Source organism: Ischnura elegans, chromosome 10 (assembly GCF_921293095.1).
Source record: "Ischnura elegans chromosome 10, ioIscEleg1.1, whole genome shotgun sequence".
Taxonomy (NCBI): domain Eukaryota; kingdom Metazoa; phylum Arthropoda; class Insecta; order Odonata; family Coenagrionidae; genus Ischnura; species Ischnura elegans.
Window position 1 is genome coordinate 90,259,736 of NC_060255.1, and position 20,361 is coordinate 90,280,096.

Here is a 20,361-nt window from a genome sequence, read left to right on the forward strand (position 1 = left end):
CTGCAATGCATTGAATCTGGTTTTGCCTGATCAATAGCAGCGCTTTTCAATCACGATTGATTCTCCCTCCACAGTCCTTCAATCAATCAAACAATAACAACAATCGAAACAAGTGAAGTACGTTGTTAATAAAATTTGTGTGCAATTTGTGCAGCAACGAGACGGAGAGGGGTTGGTGTGAAGCAAAATATTTAAAAGACGTATAGTTTCCGCTCAACCGGTCATATTTTGATTATTATTTGGGGAAAACTAATTCATAACTAACGCTATTATCTTAGATCACTCCCCTCCCTTTTCGGGAACGGACCTTTTAGTCTTCCCCACGAGATTTGACCGGGGATGATGAGTCGGGCTTCCGCTAAATAAAGGTGGTGCTGTTCGACCGCGACGGACGATGAATCCGTACGGTCGAAGAGCGATTCATGCCCCTCCAAAACCAAACTTTTGTCGCGTAAATGAAATAAGGGCACAGATTTGGTTCCCCTGGTTCCGCGTACAACGCGTTACTACTCTGAGAAGCGATCTAATGAAGGATATTTCGACGGTTTTGGCAAGATAAATAAAATATGTCCTTTTCACAACACATTTAATGAAAAAAAGATAAAGAGAAAGAAAAGAAATGACCATTTTCAACATACACGGCGTCTCCTTCAATAAATAAAAAGAATAATGAACCCTTCAAAACACACGGCGTCTCCTTTAAATACAAAATAATTGAAATGGGATACCAGATTGGGAGCAAGGCGCAGAACATCGCCTCAAATTATGCCCTTGATTGACACTCTTTCGGAAATAGAGAATTTCACTTTAAGTTCACTGTCTCTGTTCTTCTATTTCTGAGTATTTAATGACCAAGGGAGGACAAGACACTGAGATAAGTTTCGAGAGTTCGAACCCAAAAAAAAATATCTAAGGAGTCAATGATAAATGAAAATGTGCGAACCATCGGAACATGTGGCGACAAGAATTCTTATGACGTTTTTTTTTGTTGAGCGAGGATGGATTCTGCTGGGTGTTGAAAAGCGGGTCAATGAGGCGATGATATCAGCTCTCGAATATGGCCCGGTACACCACTGTTTGCAGAGTTCTGCATGCTCTTCATTCGGCCGCGTTCTACTACAGCCTTAGCCACATGTTCTTGGTTCCATTATGACAGTGGACTCCCTGCTGTGGACCACTCGGCCGCAACTGTGGGCACTATGTCTCTCTCTCAATCCGCCTCAATCTCCTCTTACTTCTACATCTACATAATATCCCGCAAGCCACCTAAAAAGCGTGTGGCAGGGGGTGTTAAGACACCAGCCGTTTACATCTAAAAAAATTAAGTGCTCTAACGAAGTTGGGACTAGCGTTTATTAAAGTCCTTTATGGTTCGGGGGAAAACGAATTCCCATATCTATCCGTTCGGCAAAACATCTCTCTTAATTTATCGCTTCTTTCGGACCTGGAAATATAGTGTGGGTCTAATATCATGTTCTCTGTGTCGCTCTTAAAGATATCCATTCTCAATTGTTCAACCAATCTAAGCCTAACGCGCAGCCTCCGAGTCTCCAGCGGCTCCCAGCCTAATTCGCTTAACATCTGGGTAACACTGTCTGCACGCCCGTAGCAGTTTTTGACGAAACGCACAGCCTTCCTTGGTATTTTATTCAGTCGCGGATTAAGTCTCTCTGCGCCGGATCCCATACGCTCGCTGCATATTCAAGGTGCGGTCAGACGAGAGCGAAATAGCACCTTTCTCATCTGAAAATCTTACTTAGCCTCGGGAAGAACCTTAAATGGGTATGAGGGCCTCCCAGAATACATCACTTTCTTTTTCGTCTGTATTTTCGACATTCTCTTGTATTTTCACCGGTTATTTCAACCGCAGACGACGAACTTCAATACATTGGTACCACAACTTACGACACATAATAAAATAAAAATACACCCTGTGATTTAACATGGAAACATCGACTTAAAAATCTGAACAAAGAACAAAAGAGAATTAAACCCTTCTTGCCAAAATCGCAAAAACCTCCAACGATCGGCTCTCCTGGATTGGAATTATATTTTACGAGCGTGCTGAGCCCGCTCTTTTCAATGCAGGTCCACAGAGGGATAGGCGTGTTTCTAATTTTAAAATGTAGAAAAAAAGGCAGGGTCTTATGTACAAATTTCATTGGAATGTTCATGTACAAATTGAGGTCAGAGAATCTCTTTAAACACAACATTGGAAGTAATTACACTATCCTCTGTTAAACGCACATGATGACTCATACTTACGTATCAACAGGAGACTTGAATGTGGAATCAGTCGCATTTTGATAAAAGTTATTTAAAGAATGCGAGATATTGTTGCAAATGAACAAATGTATCAGTTTATGCGCCGTAAACGTCAGGAATATTTACCGGTTTTTGTTTTTTTTTGTTTTTTTAAATCATTTAAAAACCAATTTTAGAAAACAATAGCAATTTTTAGGAAGTAAGATATGCCGTCGCATGTTCTCTGATAAATTCTGTGCATTTTGGTACCTCATTTGTAGAGTTTGGTTGCGTATAAGTTGAGAAAAAGGTATTTATACAGTACAAATAATATAGAAGATTTAAATGTGTGATGGCCTCGGACCATCACATATTTTTAAAAAAACACCTTCTTCAGAGTTGGGTAGGAGAGACTAAGGAACTCTGACTCTAACTCTGAGGAAGGTGGATGTATACCACCGAAAATTTAGTTCAGTGATTGTTTTTTTATCTTTTTTTTGTCCTGTGTTTCTGCCCAACCTGGGATATTGAATGTTATTTACCTCGTCGAGGAACATTTAGAATGTGTGTTTTTTTTAAATATGAATACGACACCTTCGTTCATCAGTACCTAGTATTTTCTTGATGCTTGACGCTCCTCACTTTCGGTACAAAGTCGTAATTTATGCGGTGACAGAGAAGGGGAGAGGGGCTTATAGAGCAAAATCAGGGGATAGAGTTAAGGGCTTTTGGTTGACGAGGCATGTCTCACAGAAAATAAGATTGCAAGCGCGGGACAATTTTCGGGATCATTTGCTTGGAAAATTACTCTGTTAATCGCCGGTGTTGTTTTTTCCCCCCGAGGGAGAACTGCGTCGTTACGACCACTCCACGTGCGTGAGATATATGTATTCTGGATTGAAAGAGCAAGCGTGGGAAATTTGGTCGGGGACGCGGCTCCAATCCGCTAACAACATAAAGACTGGTTCGCACTGGGATGAAGAGCCTTAGCATGGCATGTGGGTAATTCACCAGCGTCGACATTTTTCTGAGCTCTGATTGGAACGCAGTTGGAGGCCCGGGGGAGATGCGTAGGAGTGAAAGCTAAAAAAAAGGCACGATTGAAAGGAGAATAAAAAAATTTAATAACAAAAAAAAAGACCTTACTGAACTGTGGCGCTAAAGATACAAATTAATGACTCGGGGTAGGTAGGTAAGGTAGGGTAAGGATGTTACCTTGCCAGCAAGAGGTAGCGGTGGTCAAAAAGGTCGCTTTACACGGGGCACGGAATTGCTATGGTTAGAGCTGCATTTATTTCTAAAATGGCGCAGAATTGCGCGAATGCATGAGCGAAATTAGAACAGGGGCTATTTAGCCGTCTCGCATCCACGCATTCTCGCATGTGTTCTAGCAATTCACCGCTTTACACGACGCAATTTTGACTGCTCCTTCGCACGTACGTCAGATTGCGCAATTCCGTGTACCATGTAAAAGGGCCTAAAGAAACGGCGCCGTTGGTCGCCTCCCGGGAGCAGCTCTCCTCACAGCCAAACATTCGACGAGAGTTTTTCCAAAATAATGCTCGCCGCTCGCGGGCAGGCATTCCTTTATATAGGTTTGGGGGGTATTCCCTCACTGACCGGAGGCCATTTCCTTTCGGCGGAGGATTACACCACCAGCCGAGCTGTTCGACCGATAGAGTGAGGCACGGCTCATGATAAGCATTCAGAATCATTTGCTCCCATCCATTTATTATTCTCAGATACTTCAAACGATGTCTTGAATTACCACGTTCATGTGGATGGATCTAAATGTCCTTTTATCCTATAGCGACAGAGGGAAGAAAACAAAAAATTGTTTTTATCGGAAAGGGATATACAATCAGAGTTTGTGTTGAATTTATCTCATGAAACGTAATGATATTTGCATGAAAAACGGAGATGTTGAAATTATTTTCAGTGGAATGTGACTTTCTGATTTTTAATTAAATTTATCTGATGAAAAATAATGGCATTTCGATGAAAAAACTTATTTGGATATCAATATGATTGAATTTTTCACGGTCTTGCGAGCATTCTCTCCATTTCTGCCGAAGTTACAATGGAATACTTCTCCGTTGTCCAGAGATCTGATTGAATTAGTCGTGAGGACGACGAAAAAGTATTCCCATGCGAATTTGACAGGAATGGGGAGCATAGTGTATGGCCCGATAGCAAGCCCGAGAAAGTAAGCCGAGAGACCAACCATGGTTTCGAAGCTTAACGTCATCTTCTGGTGATGACCAAAAGATGATGTTAAGTCTCAAAACCATGGTAATGTTTTAATAAAAATTCTGTGGATACACAAAGTATATTTTTTTCATCCAAATTGTTCAGCAATTTTCACAAAGCATCTCCAGAAATCACCAACTTTATCAAGTAAATGTTCGGTACAAAGAGATTAAAATGATAACATGCGAAAATTGATCAGGTTTCCGATTAAAGTTTTCTCTCGAGAAAAATAGTGGAGCAGGGTAAAATTCATCGAAGAATGTAGGAACGATACCTTTCTCTTGCTAATATACATTTCAGGCCGACCCACGAATATTTCGAGCCGTATAGCTCGCTCGAAGACATCCCAACCAGGCAAAGGGTACAATGGAAGCAGCAAGGAGGCCCAAGTGGGCGGTGCACCGTCACGGAAAGCCAAACAGTGATAGCCTACGCTTCCGCAAAACCCTTACGGGACGATTGAATAGCTAATTCTTTGAGGCCCTCCGTTTCTAAAATAAAAATCCCTTGACCTCGGGTCAAGATTCCGAATGCGGAAGAACTGTGTGTAAATATCTGACTGGGATAACAATAGCTTGCTAAGCCTACACAAATTTAAAGATAACTAGCCGGGTTTCGACTATTCTGCTTACAATTTAAGTCAAAAATGCATTAAAATCAAGAGCTTAAACACACGCATATTCAAACAAGAGACAATGAGCCCCTTCATAGTGGTGCGCGTGTGTTGGTTCCGCAAAAGCTAATGAATGAATGAATTTATTAGTCCAACCTTAACCCTTTCACTGCCACCACGGTGCACCTTCGGCCTTCGCTGGTTGAGCGAAAACTGCCAGGGCCCGATTTATCGGCCCAAATTATTTCACTTTTTTGTGATTGTGGCCTTTTCAACGGCGGTAATTTATTTAAACCCCCATAATCTATCTATGGTTATAAGATGTAAATATATCTTAAGAACTGGGAAAAAATCTAGATGTATTAAATAAAATTAAGTAGCTGAAAATTATAAAAATCTGAAATGTTGCTAATTCCGGAAAATAGCAGTCTTCGTACATCCCACCTGAAATGGGCTGGCAGTAAAAGAGCAACTGTCAATGGGCGCATTCAAGGTTCAGATTCACATTCAGGGTTACAATAACACAACAGCTGTGGAATTTCACTCTGAGTTCGACCACTACATACCTGCTCTGAATAAGTGCTCACAGTCAGTCATTTCTCGTAGCGGTCTGTTCGGCAGCTTCCCGTAACATCCGCTGCCCTGGTAAGCAAAGATTTCCGAGCGCTCACTGCCCCTCAATGAGCCTAATGACGACGTTTCTACCTCTTTCCTTGCAGGTACCTTGAGCAGCGGGATTTTCTGCCTGTGCCTGGGGAAATCGCGCTTCTCCATCTACGACCGTCCGGAGGGTCGACTCGGTTCTTTTTGTCTCAACATAATAGTAGCAATATTCCAAGTCTTCACCGTCATATTTTGTCTCGTTGGCTGGGGATGGAGTTTATGGTGGGGAGTCATCATGGTTCGAGTAGCAAGTAAGTAAACATTTTTATTACTTGTTTCCCATTTGCAATCATCATTGGCAATTCTGTTCGTTCTGAATCTACCGAATTGATTTCGTGAACTTTAAATTTCCAGAGTAAAAATTCTCTCTGAAGCAAAGCCTTATCTTTCGTCAATTTTTTTCGGTGGTCAAATTAATCGTGATTTCCACATTTATTACGTACGAGAATAACTCTGGAATGCTTAGTTCTGTCAAATTTGTTCCGAATTTTGATTCCTTTTTACTCTTAAAATTTTGATTCAGTTTAAGACATCCAAAAGAAGATACTAATAGATAAGGAAGATAATTTACATCTGCAATCTTAATATGGAATCGAAAAAAATTGCCAAGTATAATTATTTGATCCGGAAAAATGTGGTAAAACATGATTGCCCTAGTAAAAGCTCATGAGGTCCAGGGAACGATTACCGGTATCATTTCAAGGAATTTTCCCACCAAGAATGTACAAAAAGAAAGAGTTATGCATAAAAAGCATATTTTAAAGCAAATTGTTTGGCATCCGGAAAAAAATATGTAGTACGACTAAGGTTTCGCCTCCATGCATCACCATCAGTTTCACGAATCAATAAGCAGCCACTGAATCTATACATTCCCTAAATGTTATGCACCCATAGAGACCACTTTATTAACTTTTTAACCTGATAATGCTGCACTGTGGTGAAACTCTGGCCGCAAAATATGCATATTTTTTTTATCTGGAAGATTTGAGCCATTCAACTTTTTCCTCCGTCGATGCGTGACACCTCTGACAAGCTTATCTTAAGGTTCGCCATAATTGATATATGAGAAGGTATTTTGGATTTGAAGTGCATGCTTACAATGTCGATCGTAATGGACATTATCAGCGTTCGAGGAGAAAAGGCCGCACATTTTACCATCGCCTACAAATTCTTGTTTATTTTAGGTAGGATATGACTAACTGAACTACAAAAAAAAGCTAAATAAAAACTAAGTACATCATAATTTTGCTTTTTCTTAGCCGCATCATATGCCGCATGATGTGGAGGAAGTTTCTAATATTACGAGGGATCCCCAGAAAGTAATGCATTATATTTGTTTTCTTCGACATCTATTTATCGCACATTACGAAAATTACACACACGAAAGAATGATGTTTCTACTACGCACCCTATTTTTCACGTTATCTCCGTCCAGTTGGCCTCCGTCCGTATGGCCTTACCCGAGTGAAAAACAAGGGCGTGTACGCCCTGTTGGTACCAATCCTTGTTATGGTCATGGAACCATTTCTTCACTTAGTGAATCACGCCCTAATCGTCTTCAAACTGTCTTCCGTGTATGGCATCCTGCAATGCCCCAAACAAGTGGAAGTCCGAGGGAGCCAGATCAAGGCTGAAGGGTGGATGGGGTAGTTCTTTCCAACCAATACTTCTACTGGATTTTTTGAACACGAAGCATATCGCTATCACAACAACGCACTCGATAATGTGGTTGTAACAACGAAATGTGTCGCGTTCGAATAAATCCTGTGGAAAATTTGCAATTTTTCATTTAACAAATAATTTTACTTGTTAATAATGATACCGCACTACTGAGAAACGCGGTACTACGTAACAATTTTATCAATTTCACATAATATAATTATAATTAATATGTTCGAGAGTATAATCGCGGTACTTCATTACATATCTTCTATTTTTTCAATTCCGGCGACCTTCCATTTCCTATTGCAAGACAGCGACTAATGGCATCATAATTTTACTCAATGGTGATGATAGCACACAGTAGCGAAATGTGGTACTGTACAAAAATGATATTAATGTTACATAATATTATTATTATAAAATATATATTTGTGCTTGCGTACTTTATTTCCTTTTTTCTGTTTCGAGTGCGGGAACCTTCTCCTTAATATTGACGTACAGTGACGGAGGACACGAATTTCAGTTCGATCCCAAAAGTTGCATTCGGAACCAAATTAATCGCCCGTGTATCCTCCTCTTAAACCTCAAGTCCACAAAATGGGAATGGGAAGATCCTTGAACTTGATCCTTGAAATTTCTATAAACGAAGCATGAAAATAATATTACCAATACGGGTAGTAACCCAAATATTTATAAAGTAGGCCGATTGGGAGGGGCTAACAGGAAGGGGTTAGAAGCCAAGCGCTATTGGGTGCCCTAGTAAAACCTTTGGACACGCGCATCATTATTCCTCGTCTGAAGCGGTAGCCCAGGGATAGGACTGGCCGCCCTTCCTTAAATTTGTGAGTTCACACGCCAGTGAATGGTGATAAGCTCCACCCTCTCATGTCATTCCAATCTTCAAGTCGACGCACTGAGTGAATGGAGGTAATTTTTATTATGAAGAGATAATAATAACGAATGAATGTACACTAGGCCGGCCCTTGTTTTTCAGAATTGAGAAAAGTTATGTTTTCCTAGTCTCAAAATGATCCAAATGAGGTTTATATTCATGTGTTAAAATTAAGTTACTTTAAAATAACGGCAACCCGTGCCCCAAGGGCCCTAAGTAATGAGGACCCTCAATTGAGATTTTTGCCGAAAAAGTGTCATTTCTATGTAAAACGTAAAAATAAATTCCTTAAGGGCCGATTTTCTGTTTGTTTTGACCTATCTCTAAGCGTTTACGAGATATCGTCCGTCGTAATGCAATCCACCCCCAGGGCGCTACCCCGCACCGCGGCGCCACTGGGCACGGGTTGAGGTTATTTTAAAGTAACTTAATTTTAACGCATGAATATAAACCTCATTTGGATCATTTTGAGACTAGAAAAACATAACTTTTCTCGATTATGAAAAATAAGGTCCGGCCTAATGTACGCGGAATATTGTTCAGCCTTCTATCTCAAGGAGAATAGCCTATTTAGATCATACAGTAGACTCGACTTTGAATATCAAATAAACTTTAGGTGATGTAATTATTTTTTATAACAAGCAATAAATATGCACAGCACGCTTCAATTTTTTTTAGCAAATATGAGGAAATGATCAATCCATCTGAATATCACACAGCGGCAGGGGCGCAGCTCGGAATTAAGGCAAGGGAGGGTCTTAGGCGCAAATAATACTTACGGGTGTGGGTGTAATGCATACCTACCAGGGTAAGCAGGAGTTGCGGGGGTCCTCCAGAATAATTTGAAGAATAATGGTTCAAAATGGCGAGTTTTACGGCTTTCTGAGAAATATTTGGTTAATCCTAACACTATTCTATAAGTAATACTGATCCAAATAAGTAAAATGGCTTAAACTTAAAAATTTCTCTGAGCTCTGGGGGGGTTCTATCCACCAAACCCCCCCTCGCTGCGCCACTGCACAGCGGCACTCTAATCCAGACCCGTCAGTATTCCTCCCATCACGCAAAAGTGATGTCCACGCAGCCCTCGGCCGCCCTTCGCTCTCATAAGGGACACTCGAGTGTCCTCCACGGCCTCCGAGTGTAAACGACCTCTCGCCTCAAGGACGGCGACAACAGCCCAAAAGCCAGGGGAGATGTAATTCGGCGGCAAAGGGCGCCAGGGAAAAGATGTTCGAGACAAGAGTCCTTCAAGCGCGTGTAACCCCGATCCACCTCCCTCCATTTCATGGCACCACTTGAAATAGGGTGGTTTCCTTTTATTTTTTTATTGCCTGAATCGAAAGATTATTACTCCTGGAGTACGTATTTCACGCTTTTGGATTTTTAAATGACGATATCTATTTTTCGCGATTAAATGAAAAATGAAAATTTTCAAGCGCACGAAAACGCGACGGCTAATTATGAATGCTGGGAAAACGCCGTGTGACGTCATTCTGGTTCCCGCTGTCGGCGTGTGAGGTGACCTTGGGGCGAGGCTTTGAGCGCTGATACGATGCAGGCTGCTAGCAGGTAGCAGAGTACCCTGCTAGCAAGTAGCGCTTGGCTTAAACAAGGATTATTAATACCTTATCAAACGAAGAAAACTTTCCGACCTTAGGCAGTTTTAATAGGTGATTATTAAGCTATGTGCCTCATGCATGCATTGGTAATCTCAGACGATGTAAAAAATCATATCTACTCGTGTAGAAAGTCGGTCCCTGTGAGGTCACGTGGAGTGGCATCGCATGGGCGCCAATCTGGCCTTTTTCAAATACGGTTAAAATTGACCATTGCCATCCGTCCGAACTGGGATTTCTAAAACCAAATAAATTGTATAGTATGAATAGATTAATGGTGGGTAACGAATTGCAATCGATGCCTTTCGTTTTCTTTGATGAAGGAAACTACCCTATTCACCACAGAAGCACTAACACAATAACAATTGAGTCCATCAATGAAGCGCATCCATGAAAATATCCGACTAAGCTAGAATGCTACATGCCATCAACCTTTAAATGCTGCGTTTCAGGAATTACCCCATTGCAAGTTTGATCATCATATTAGCCGTATATTCTCGAACCTTCATGAATTTTAAGTTATTACTTTTACGTAAAAACCCTATTATTCATCGCTATTTGAATAGCCCAGATATTTCCTCATAACCTTCCTCGATCGGTTATACGTCAGTGCATTTGATCTACTATGGCAGTTTTCCATGACTGATATGATTCTTTGTCTCGCCTACCAGCCAATTATATTTCCGACATCATCCTTAGCGTATATACTGTAGCTAATGTTATGTAACCGGATGATGGCTCTGTGAACCGAAACGTGTCGTACGCATTAAATTACTGTGGAAATGTGCAACTACCTCTCATTTCCATAAGTCGAACTTCCTTTATATCACGTCTGAATCGGTTGAAATAATTTTTTTCTATTACGTGAAATCGTTTTAATCTCAAAATGGTTAAGATCCATTGTTCAATGCTTGCCGCACTATCTCGGAAAATTTCCATTTCATAGATGTTAGGGCGAAATCCTTGTCCTATGCTTTATAACCGAGAACTGTCTTTCGTGGAGGTCTAAAGCACGAATGTTATTTATTAAATCCGGAACCAGAGATGTTCCTGCATTCAATATCGGTCCGCCGCAATGTTAAAACGGCGGCTGAAGAGAGGAGACGAATGCTTGTAAATGCCAGCTCGACATGCCTGAGGTCTTCATGAGTGTTTGTTTCGTTTCTCACTCGAGGGAAGCGCATCGCGTTAACACGGATAGCCTTGTCCATGAACAGAGAGATACTGGATTTTTTGGAGGAAGCAGCTAAATGCAAGTGGTTGATATTTTTTTCCGAAAAGCCTGGACTTTTCTTTCGGAAGATAGTCATTTTAAGGGGTGGTTAAATTCGTTTTTTGCCTTTTTTTTGAACGAATTATTCAAGTTTTTCAACGTGAAACTCTCCGGATTTTTAGAACTTTTACCATGTCATCGTTTACCTGTATCTCAATCATAAACATTTTGCATATGAGAAAATGCATGTAAAATATTTAACCTTGCCGAACAGATACTGAAAAGAGTAACTACACTAAAAAAACCTACTTCCGAGCACTGACAGATTCATACAAATGTTTGGAATGAACGAGACGAGATACGACAAAAAGTCACAGAATTGACCTCTAAAATCGTCTAAAATTCTCAGGAAAATTGTCGAAACACTAAATTTTATATCATTTACAGTGTTGCCAACTGCCTCAATCCTTCATTTTTCAGAGTATTTGGGGGTCATAAAATCGATTTGAACATCGTTACGCAAATTATTAATTTTTTACATATTTATTTTCAATTTCCCCTACGGTTTGGCGGGTGAGGACTTTACCCCACCGCTACCGAGGCCGACAAACCTCCATTATCTTTATTATCCATCACTAGGCATACTCAAAATGTATCCTCCAATCCTCCAAAACTCGCAATCCCGTCCAAAAATAATAACCCATCCAAGGGCCAAGAACTTTTAACTTAGCTAGAGTATCAGTTAGGTGATGTAGCGCAGGGGCGCAGCCAGGAATTAAGGCTTGGGGGGTTTAGGTGCAACTAATACCGTGGTGTGTGGGGTATGGTATACCCACCAGGATAATCGGTAGGAGCGAGAATATTAAATTGCGGAATTTTAAGATAAATGGTTTGAAAATGGTGAGTTTTACGGCTTTATGAGGGAAATTTTATTTATCCTTACACTTTTCTATTGGTAATATTAATCAAATTAAGTAATGGATTAAACTTAAAATTTTCTCTAATGTCTGGGGGGGGGGGTTTATCCCCCCAAAACCCCCCTCGCTGCGCCACTGGTGTAGCGATCGCCCTCGGATAAATTTACTTCACATAGTATATGCTGCCGAGGCAGTATTTGAGAAGTGGTGTCGAACGTCCAGGGTCTACTGCCGCAGCTATTTATCCTTCACGCACGTGTTGCCCCAGCCTCCCTCCCTTCCATCTATTCTCAGGAATATTCCCGCGTTCAATATCAGTTCATCGCGGGGTTGAATCGCGACTGAAGAGAGAATTTTTATCTCTAGCACGGCGACCCTCGTCCGACAAAAACAGCGGTTAAAAACGTCATATTGATTTTCCTGAGTTTTTCATAAGTTTTATTTTTCCATTTCTCAACAGTAGGAAGTTTTTATGAATAAAGTCGCGAGTTTATTTATATAGCATCCTCTGCTCCCTTGTACAGCATGGAAATTATAATCATTAAAACTATTATTCTTCTCAATCCGATTTGTTTACATGCGCTCAACTCGTCCAGTAGTTGGGAAAATGAGCGGTGAAGTATGCTAGTGAGATATGATATGAGTAAGCACAATGTATATACCTTGCGCTAAAAATTTTACTCAATTAGTCTTTAAGCCTTTAGTAGAGTCGGGTCAAAATTATCCGAGAATTTTTTTTTAACGAATGAAGCTACGCTCCCAGCGGGCTTCCCCCGCTCTTTTCAATGCAGGTCCACAGGGGGATAGGCGCGTTTCTAATTTTAAAATGGAGAAAAAAAGACAGGGTCTTATGTACAAATTTAATTGGAATCTTCATGTACAAATTGAGGTCAGAGGATCTCTTTAAACACACCATTGGAAGTAATTACACTATCCTCTGTTAAACGCACATGATGACTCGTACTTACGTATCAACAGGAGACTTGAATGTGGAATCAGCCGCATTTTGATTAAAGTTATTTAAAGAATGCGAGATATTGTTGCAAATGAACAAATGTATCAGTTTGTGCGCCGTTAACTTCAGGAATATTTACCGGTTTTTGTTTTTTTTTTTTATTTAAAAACCAATTTTAGGAAACAATAGCAATATTTAGGAAGTAATATATGCCGTTGCATGTTCTCTGATAAATTCTGTGCATTTTGGAGTCTCATTTGTAGAGTTTGGTTGCGTATAAGTTTAGAAAAAGGTATCTATACAGTAGAAATAATATAGAAGATTTATTTAAATAATTTTATCGATTTGCGTCCCACGGATTCTCATGACGCAATTGTATTTTCCATTCCATGCCATTTTTATGACCTAATGAATGCATTATGCATAATAATTCAGCGTTTTGACCCGACGCGAGTGCTTTCGTCTTGAAAAATATCACTCTACACTCGCGAGCGGTGTACATGTACGTTTGATGTACGATGACAGTATTTGAAAATTATATTTAAATCTATGCATTAGTCTGAATCTATTACAAAAATAACATAAAATGCTTTTAATAGTTTCAGTTTCTTATCATTAAAATCCAGATTAATTTCCAATCATGTGATCATTACTACTTTGAAAGGTTTAAGTTTTGGGTCAACATGACCTGACGCAATTAGTTAAGTAACTTAACCTCGCGCGACTACTAAAGGGTGAAAGCCGATGATAGGTAAGGATAGGGGAGGGTAGAGCTACCGAGGACTAAGTCAGAAGTGGGTAATTTTCACGCAATAAGGGTAGGCGACTGTCCACAATACAACTTTTATCAGACACTTGGTCCAGAGTCATTTTTCCTATACTTTCTATTATTATCAAAAGTTGAGAATTGAGGTCAGGGTCTCACGTCCGAAATTCGCTCAAAATCGGATCAATTACCGCATTCAGGGGCCTAAAGTTCAAAATTTTTCGAAAAATCAGGTGGATTTCGGAGACCAATGTCAACGGAGACAGAGTCATAATAACTACAGCCGTTTCGGAAAATAACAACGATGACTACGTATTTTAGCATAATTTCCAAAAAAAATCTCTGCTCTGGAGTAATAAAATATTACTTCTGGAAAATTTTTGAGAGGAAAATGTAATACATAAGACAGGTAACAGTAATTTTATTAGGGTAAGAAGAACGGATCTGTTTATAGTGATATTTAGACGCTAATTAGACAGCCATCAGGAAACAGTACTTACGTGAAAATTTCACTCGTGTGAGTATTGGCACTCTATGGCTAAGAAACTAGGACCACCGGGAAAAGCGACCAGAAATAATAGAAGTCATCGAGACCTGACATTTGAGTAGAATACCGATGAGAATATCGATGGATAGGGTGATCCTATTTAATGAACTTCATGGCTTTCCGATACGTGGGAGATGACAAAAAAATAACCATTACGGGCAACACGCATACCATGCGACCCCTTTCCGAAGCAAATTTATGAGTGCCTCCCTCGCGTTATGAGGATTTTTGATTGAAGGGATTTGGAAGGCTCTATCTGCGTTTAAAACCCGAGACCTTTGGATTAGCATCAAAGCACTCTACCCACTAGACTGCCAAGTTACCACACAGAAAATTTTAGATAGGAGTATCAAATTGAATAAATCTTCATCAAATGAATTAAAGTAATTAAACAAAAGGGTAGTTTCCTTCATCAAAGAAAACGAAAGGCATTGATTGCGATTCGTTACCCACCATTAGTGTGTTCATAATATACAAATTATTTGGTTTTAGTCCTTAATCCTTATTTAAGCCAAGCGCTACTAGCTAGAAGGGCACTAATCTACCTGCTAGCATCCTGCGTCGCATCAGCGCTCAAAGCCTCGCCCCAAGGTCACCTCACTTGCGGCAGCGGGAACCAGAACGACGTCATACGGAGATTTCCCGGCATTCATACTTAGCCGTCGCGTTTTCGCGCGCTTGAAAATTTTCACTTTTCATTCAATCGCTAAAAATAGATATCGCCATAAAAAAATCTAATAGCTTGAAATACGTACTCCAGGAGTAATAATCTTTCGATTTAGGCAATAAAAAAATAATAGGAAACCACCCTATTGGTTCGTCGCGGGGTTTAATCGTATCTCCAGATGAAAGGGGATTGTATATCCAGTACGGCGACCCTCGTCCGACTGGAACAGTGCTTATAATTTCATGTCAATGTTCTTAAATTTTACGCAATAGTTTTATTTCTTCATTTCTCGGAGGTGAGAAGCGAGTTTATGAATAGAGTCGCGTATGTTCACGTAGCCTATAGAATTGAGCGCATACATACAAATCGGAATTTAAATTAATAATAACCCTTTGATTAAATATTGCGACATCAACTTTGTCCTTCCCCCCACTCCACAGTAAATATCCGGTTACTAACCTTACATCCTCCCTTACCTCCCAGGACTAACATTCCCTATTGTGGGATTCCGAAAAAATCACTCATCCATTACATGGAGAAGTCCCGCGAGAGATCCTTCGTTCCTTCCTTTTTTGCAGGCAGTGTGACAACAAATTCCTCGATCGCGACTTCATTTTTTTCTGCAGCACATTCAAATCACAGGTGCAGGCTTCGAGAAAGACGCGTTCAAATATTTTATCCCGAAGAGATACCGGAGGCCAGTCAAAAATGTAGCTCAGCCGACAACGAATTGGACAGACAACATAACTCTGCAATCAATCGTACGTGTGAGAAAAAAATTAAGGGAAAAAATCGCATTCGGTACATTTCCTAGCACGGTGTAACTTCCAGACCGACATTTTTTTAGGCAAAACTTCAAGCGTCCATCAAATGTGAGTGTGATTTACAGACCGAAGTATTTCCTCTACCTTTTTCCCTATAAATTTACTATTTTTTCCGATTCGAAGTTTCAGATTGCTATCCGCATTCAGGAAATAATCTATTTTTCGATTTTGATACCGAAGGTGACAAAAATATCCTCTCAAGGTTCGAAATTGAGCTAAAGAATTTCAATACGTTTGAATTATTGTGATTCATCACCAATAAGCGACTGCAAAAAGATATTTTGCAACCAAATCCCGTTATTTTTGTAGCACAAAAAAATCGTCCTAACCCAATCAGTAACATACATAACAATTACTTACTACTAGAATACTTCCATGGATAACGGAAAAATATGCTCTGGAGTAATAAAATACTTCTGTAATTTTTTTGAGAGGAAAATGAAACACATAAGAAAGGTAATAGTAATTTTATTAGAGTAAGAAGAACGGATCTGTTGATAGTGATATTTAGACGCTAATTTGACTGGCATCAGGAAACATTGCGAGAAAAAATTCATGGGAGTAGTGGCACTCAACGGCTCAGAAACTAGGACCACTGGAAAAAGCGACCAGAAAAAAATAGAGGCCATCAAGAACTGGCATTAGAGGAGGAAACTGATGAGAAAATCGATTGATAAAGTGAGAAACGAAAAGGTAAATAGAAGAATAGGAAAATATAGGAAATTATGAATCACTGTGCTCAAAGAAGAACACGGTCTATAGGCCATGCAATGGGACTAAGTAGTAACGTGGGAAACAAAATGTATGAAAAAATTCCGAATACGTTCAGGCGTTGAGGCATTGTCATAGTGGAGAGGGGTGGTCGGTGGGGAACGAAGGCGTGACGATAGTCACGCACAACATGCCTGCGATGTGCCTCTGGACGAATACCAAATTGAGAGGAATTCCTGCTTCGAATTGCTTGATTAGGAGTGCCGAGTGCCTCGATGGGAATACCGACTCCACAGTTATTTTTCTTTCGCTCTCCATTTAAAAGGGTAACAGAAGGAAAATATCAGAAAACGAACATACAGGGTGTGTCCTGAAAGTAGTAGGACTGAGTCGAGAACAAAAAATGTATTTCTCATATAGGTACATCGCTTCAAAAATCTTCAAAAGCTGCCCCCTTAGGCATCGACACAACGCTGCCAGCGAGTTTTCCACGCAGCATACGCTTCCTGGAAGGCTGACTCCGGGATGTCCTTTACAGCACGCGTCACGGCCTTTTGGAGAGCTTCCACCGACCCTTAGTGACGCCCTTTCAGAGGGGTCTTGAGCTTGGGGAAGAGAAAGAAGTCCGGGGGGGCGATATCCGGGCTGTAGGGTGGGTTTCCACGCCGTGTTTCGCCAGGTAGTCAACGACAATGAACGCGGTGTGGGCCGGCGCATTTTCATGATGAAGGATCCACGAAGCGGCGATGGCTGGTCGGACGCGGAAGATGCGTTTTCGCAGTCTTTCCAGTACTTGCACGTAAAAAGCTGCATTAACGGTTTGCCCTGGTGGCACAAACTCACTGTGGGTGACACCTTTCGAATCGTAGGAGCACATGAGCATGGATTTTTGCTTCGATTTGGACTGGCGAGCTTTTTTGGGTTTTGGCGATGTCGCTGTGTGCCATTCTGCACTTTGCCGCTTCGTTTCTGGGTCGTATTCAAACGTTGAGCGGTTGATCTGCTCATGGCACTATCCCCGTAAGCTGCCTTGATGAGTTCATGGGTCTCCTTGCCGCTTTTCTCGAGTTTAACGCAGAGTTTCACTGCGTAACGCTGCTCCACTAAACGTTCCATGACGCACCGTGACGAGGTCACTTGACAGAGGTCTGGAAGAAATACGATTCACACTCCGCAAGATCTCAGAGCCGACTGCCGCGCGTTCACAGCGCTTTGTTAAAGTCCCTTCCACCACCTGCAACCCAGAAAACTCCCATCCGACCGTCCGAGTGTGTGGGAAAAAATCAGTCCTACTACTGGGATAAATGCAATGAGGCATATATGTGCATTTCTATGAATAAAATTAGACCATGCTACTTATCATACGGATATCACATTTTCTGTGCCCTCAATATCCTCCACTAACTATAAGGTCGCATTCAGCCAAAACATAATGTAGGGTATATTGGTAGCAAACTAAATTTTGTATCTCCACGGGAAGAATGATTAGCTAACTTTTGGGGTGTCACATGCCCATAAATTAAAATTGTAATTAGTAGTTCTAACTTCGGTGATTATTTCATGTGGCGCTATATGAGCTAAATAATTGACAGGGCAAGTCAAAGGCTCTTTCATAATTTGTTATTGTTGCGCGGCATATCTTGAAAGGGTTCGAGGACGAGACAAGAAAACTTTTGGAGGAGTTCATTTCATTGGGAGTGCGAATTGGGAGAAGATTTGGGGAAAATTCAGAGAATCGGGTGCCCATTCCGGGCAGTGGGGTAGCTAGGAATTTGGTAAGGGGGTCCAAAACCAGGGTGAAAATATTTTCAAAAAACAGGGTACTGAGCAAAGGGTTAGAAGCTAATTTTAACACTTTTCATAACCGAAAAAACTTCATTTTTCAACGAAATCTTTTGGAAAATGTATGATTTTTCAAACTTTTCTTTTCTTTTATGAAGTAAAATAATTTCGTTTTTATATTTCGGGGGGGGGAGTTCGGACCCCTCGGACCCACCCCCTCGCCACTGATTCCAGGATGGGTCCGGGCCAGCCCAATTTTTCCCGGCCCACCCAAATAAGATGGACAACTTTCAGAAAGTCAAAAGTTAAACATTAATTTATAAAATTACAATAAATTGTGTTGTTAAAATCACATGGAAACCACTCTGTTAATTTTATAAACAGTTTTTTATTGTCCGTATTCATTCATTTATATTTCAGAGTTATTCGCTTCCTTCCCTGTGGAATCAATTTTTCTATTTTTCACGTGAATAAAAAGTGAATGCAAACTCGAAAACACATCAAGGCCTGAGGCATAATTTGTTTTTGTAGCGCGGCGGGTCATGAAAGGGGAGCCATTTTTTATTTTATTCCCAAACCAACGAATACAGCCACTTTATATCGGGATATTTAAAAAATTTAACAATTAAACCTACACGATCAAGGATAGGGGAAACCTACCTGCCTAGGTGGATTTTGGGGGGACCCGGGGGCACGTACCCCAGACGCTTAATAAATACACAATTATTTTATTCTGTTAACATTACATTTTTTTGTATATAACGGAGCCTCAATAATTTAATATCATTTTTATAACTTTCATTCTAAAATAAAGAGAATATTTTGTAAAGTATTTCTGTACCTTAATGTTAATGTATGAGAAGGTTGTTTGCTTATCAGAACCCCCAGAAAAAAATCCCAATTACTCCCCTGCGGGCCTCGAAACCGCGACCTTCTGTTGACAGGGGAGGACTTTAACTTGCCGCCACCGAGGCAACAGAGGTCAATAAATAAATGAATTGGATGGATGAAGCAGATACTTTGTGGAGATCTATTATGAGATATGAAGTGAAACACTTTGCACTTTCCACATAAAATTTATTAAACTACAGTCGACATGTTTCGCTGCACTGCAGAATTATCAAGACTAAACCAAGAAATTAATCATACCAGTATACACTCTCGCAAACGTTTGAGAAAGTGGGGGTGGAAGGTGGGGTGGAAGGATGGAGGGTTGGGAATTTTAAACTGACCGTTAGTCTGGGGTGAGGTAGGGATGGTGACTATTTTCAGGTGCTCGGAGGACGTTGATATATTTTGGGATGAGGTTCCTTGATAGACATTCACTATTAAAATGGATGTTTATCATTGCGATTCTCTATTTTACGGTTAACTTCTTGTATAACTTTGCCTGTACAGCTATGCTGGCTGATTTGATGAATTGGATGGATGAGGCAGATACTTAGTGGAGATCCATTATGAGATATAGAGGAAAACACTTTGCACTTTCCGCATAAAATTTATTAAACTACTGTCCACCCACCCAGTTAAGACGAATGTTCATCATAATCTGGCCTACCCTTGACCCACCCAATTGAAAAATGCTAGAGCCGCTGTTGTGTCTAACGATCTTCCCTCATTCCTGGACTTGGACACTCCCTCACAATCCAATACAACCACACCTTCCTCTTATCTCTCCCAAACGTATCCACTATTCACTAATCTTACCAAAAATTCCCTCCTTGTACTTTCTCTCCATCCATCACACCATCCTCATTCTTCGCCATACCAGAGTTTCGGTTGGCGACGACTTTTTCTCACCCTACATAGGCTCACAATAGTGTAAAGCTCTTAGGGAGCATTTTTCTGTACTTTTGCCAGGCACAATCTTATCAAACCCACTTTCTCTTTAGAATGACTCCTTTCTTTAACAACACTAATTATTTTTACTTCTGCATCCATTGCCCTCTTAAACAGCCATCAAGAAGGGGCCTTCTAAGAAACACCGAAGTGGTTTACGGGACACCGCGTGTGTCCATCTTCGTAAATAACAGTTT

The 20,361-nt window shown here is 40.6% G+C and overlaps 1 protein-coding gene across 1 annotated transcript in view; it reads left to right on the plus strand.

Moving 5' to 3' along the window:
- Nucleotides 1-20,361, plus strand: part of LOC124167207 — an 88,540-nt gene that overhangs the window by 50,381 nt on the left and 17,798 nt on the right. The window contains exon 5 of the mRNA XM_046545055.1: nt 5,827-6,021. Within this exon, the coding sequence (XP_046401011.1) occupies nt 5,827-6,021 (195 nt within the window). The remainder of the gene's footprint in view (nt 1-5,826; nt 6,022-20,361) is intronic.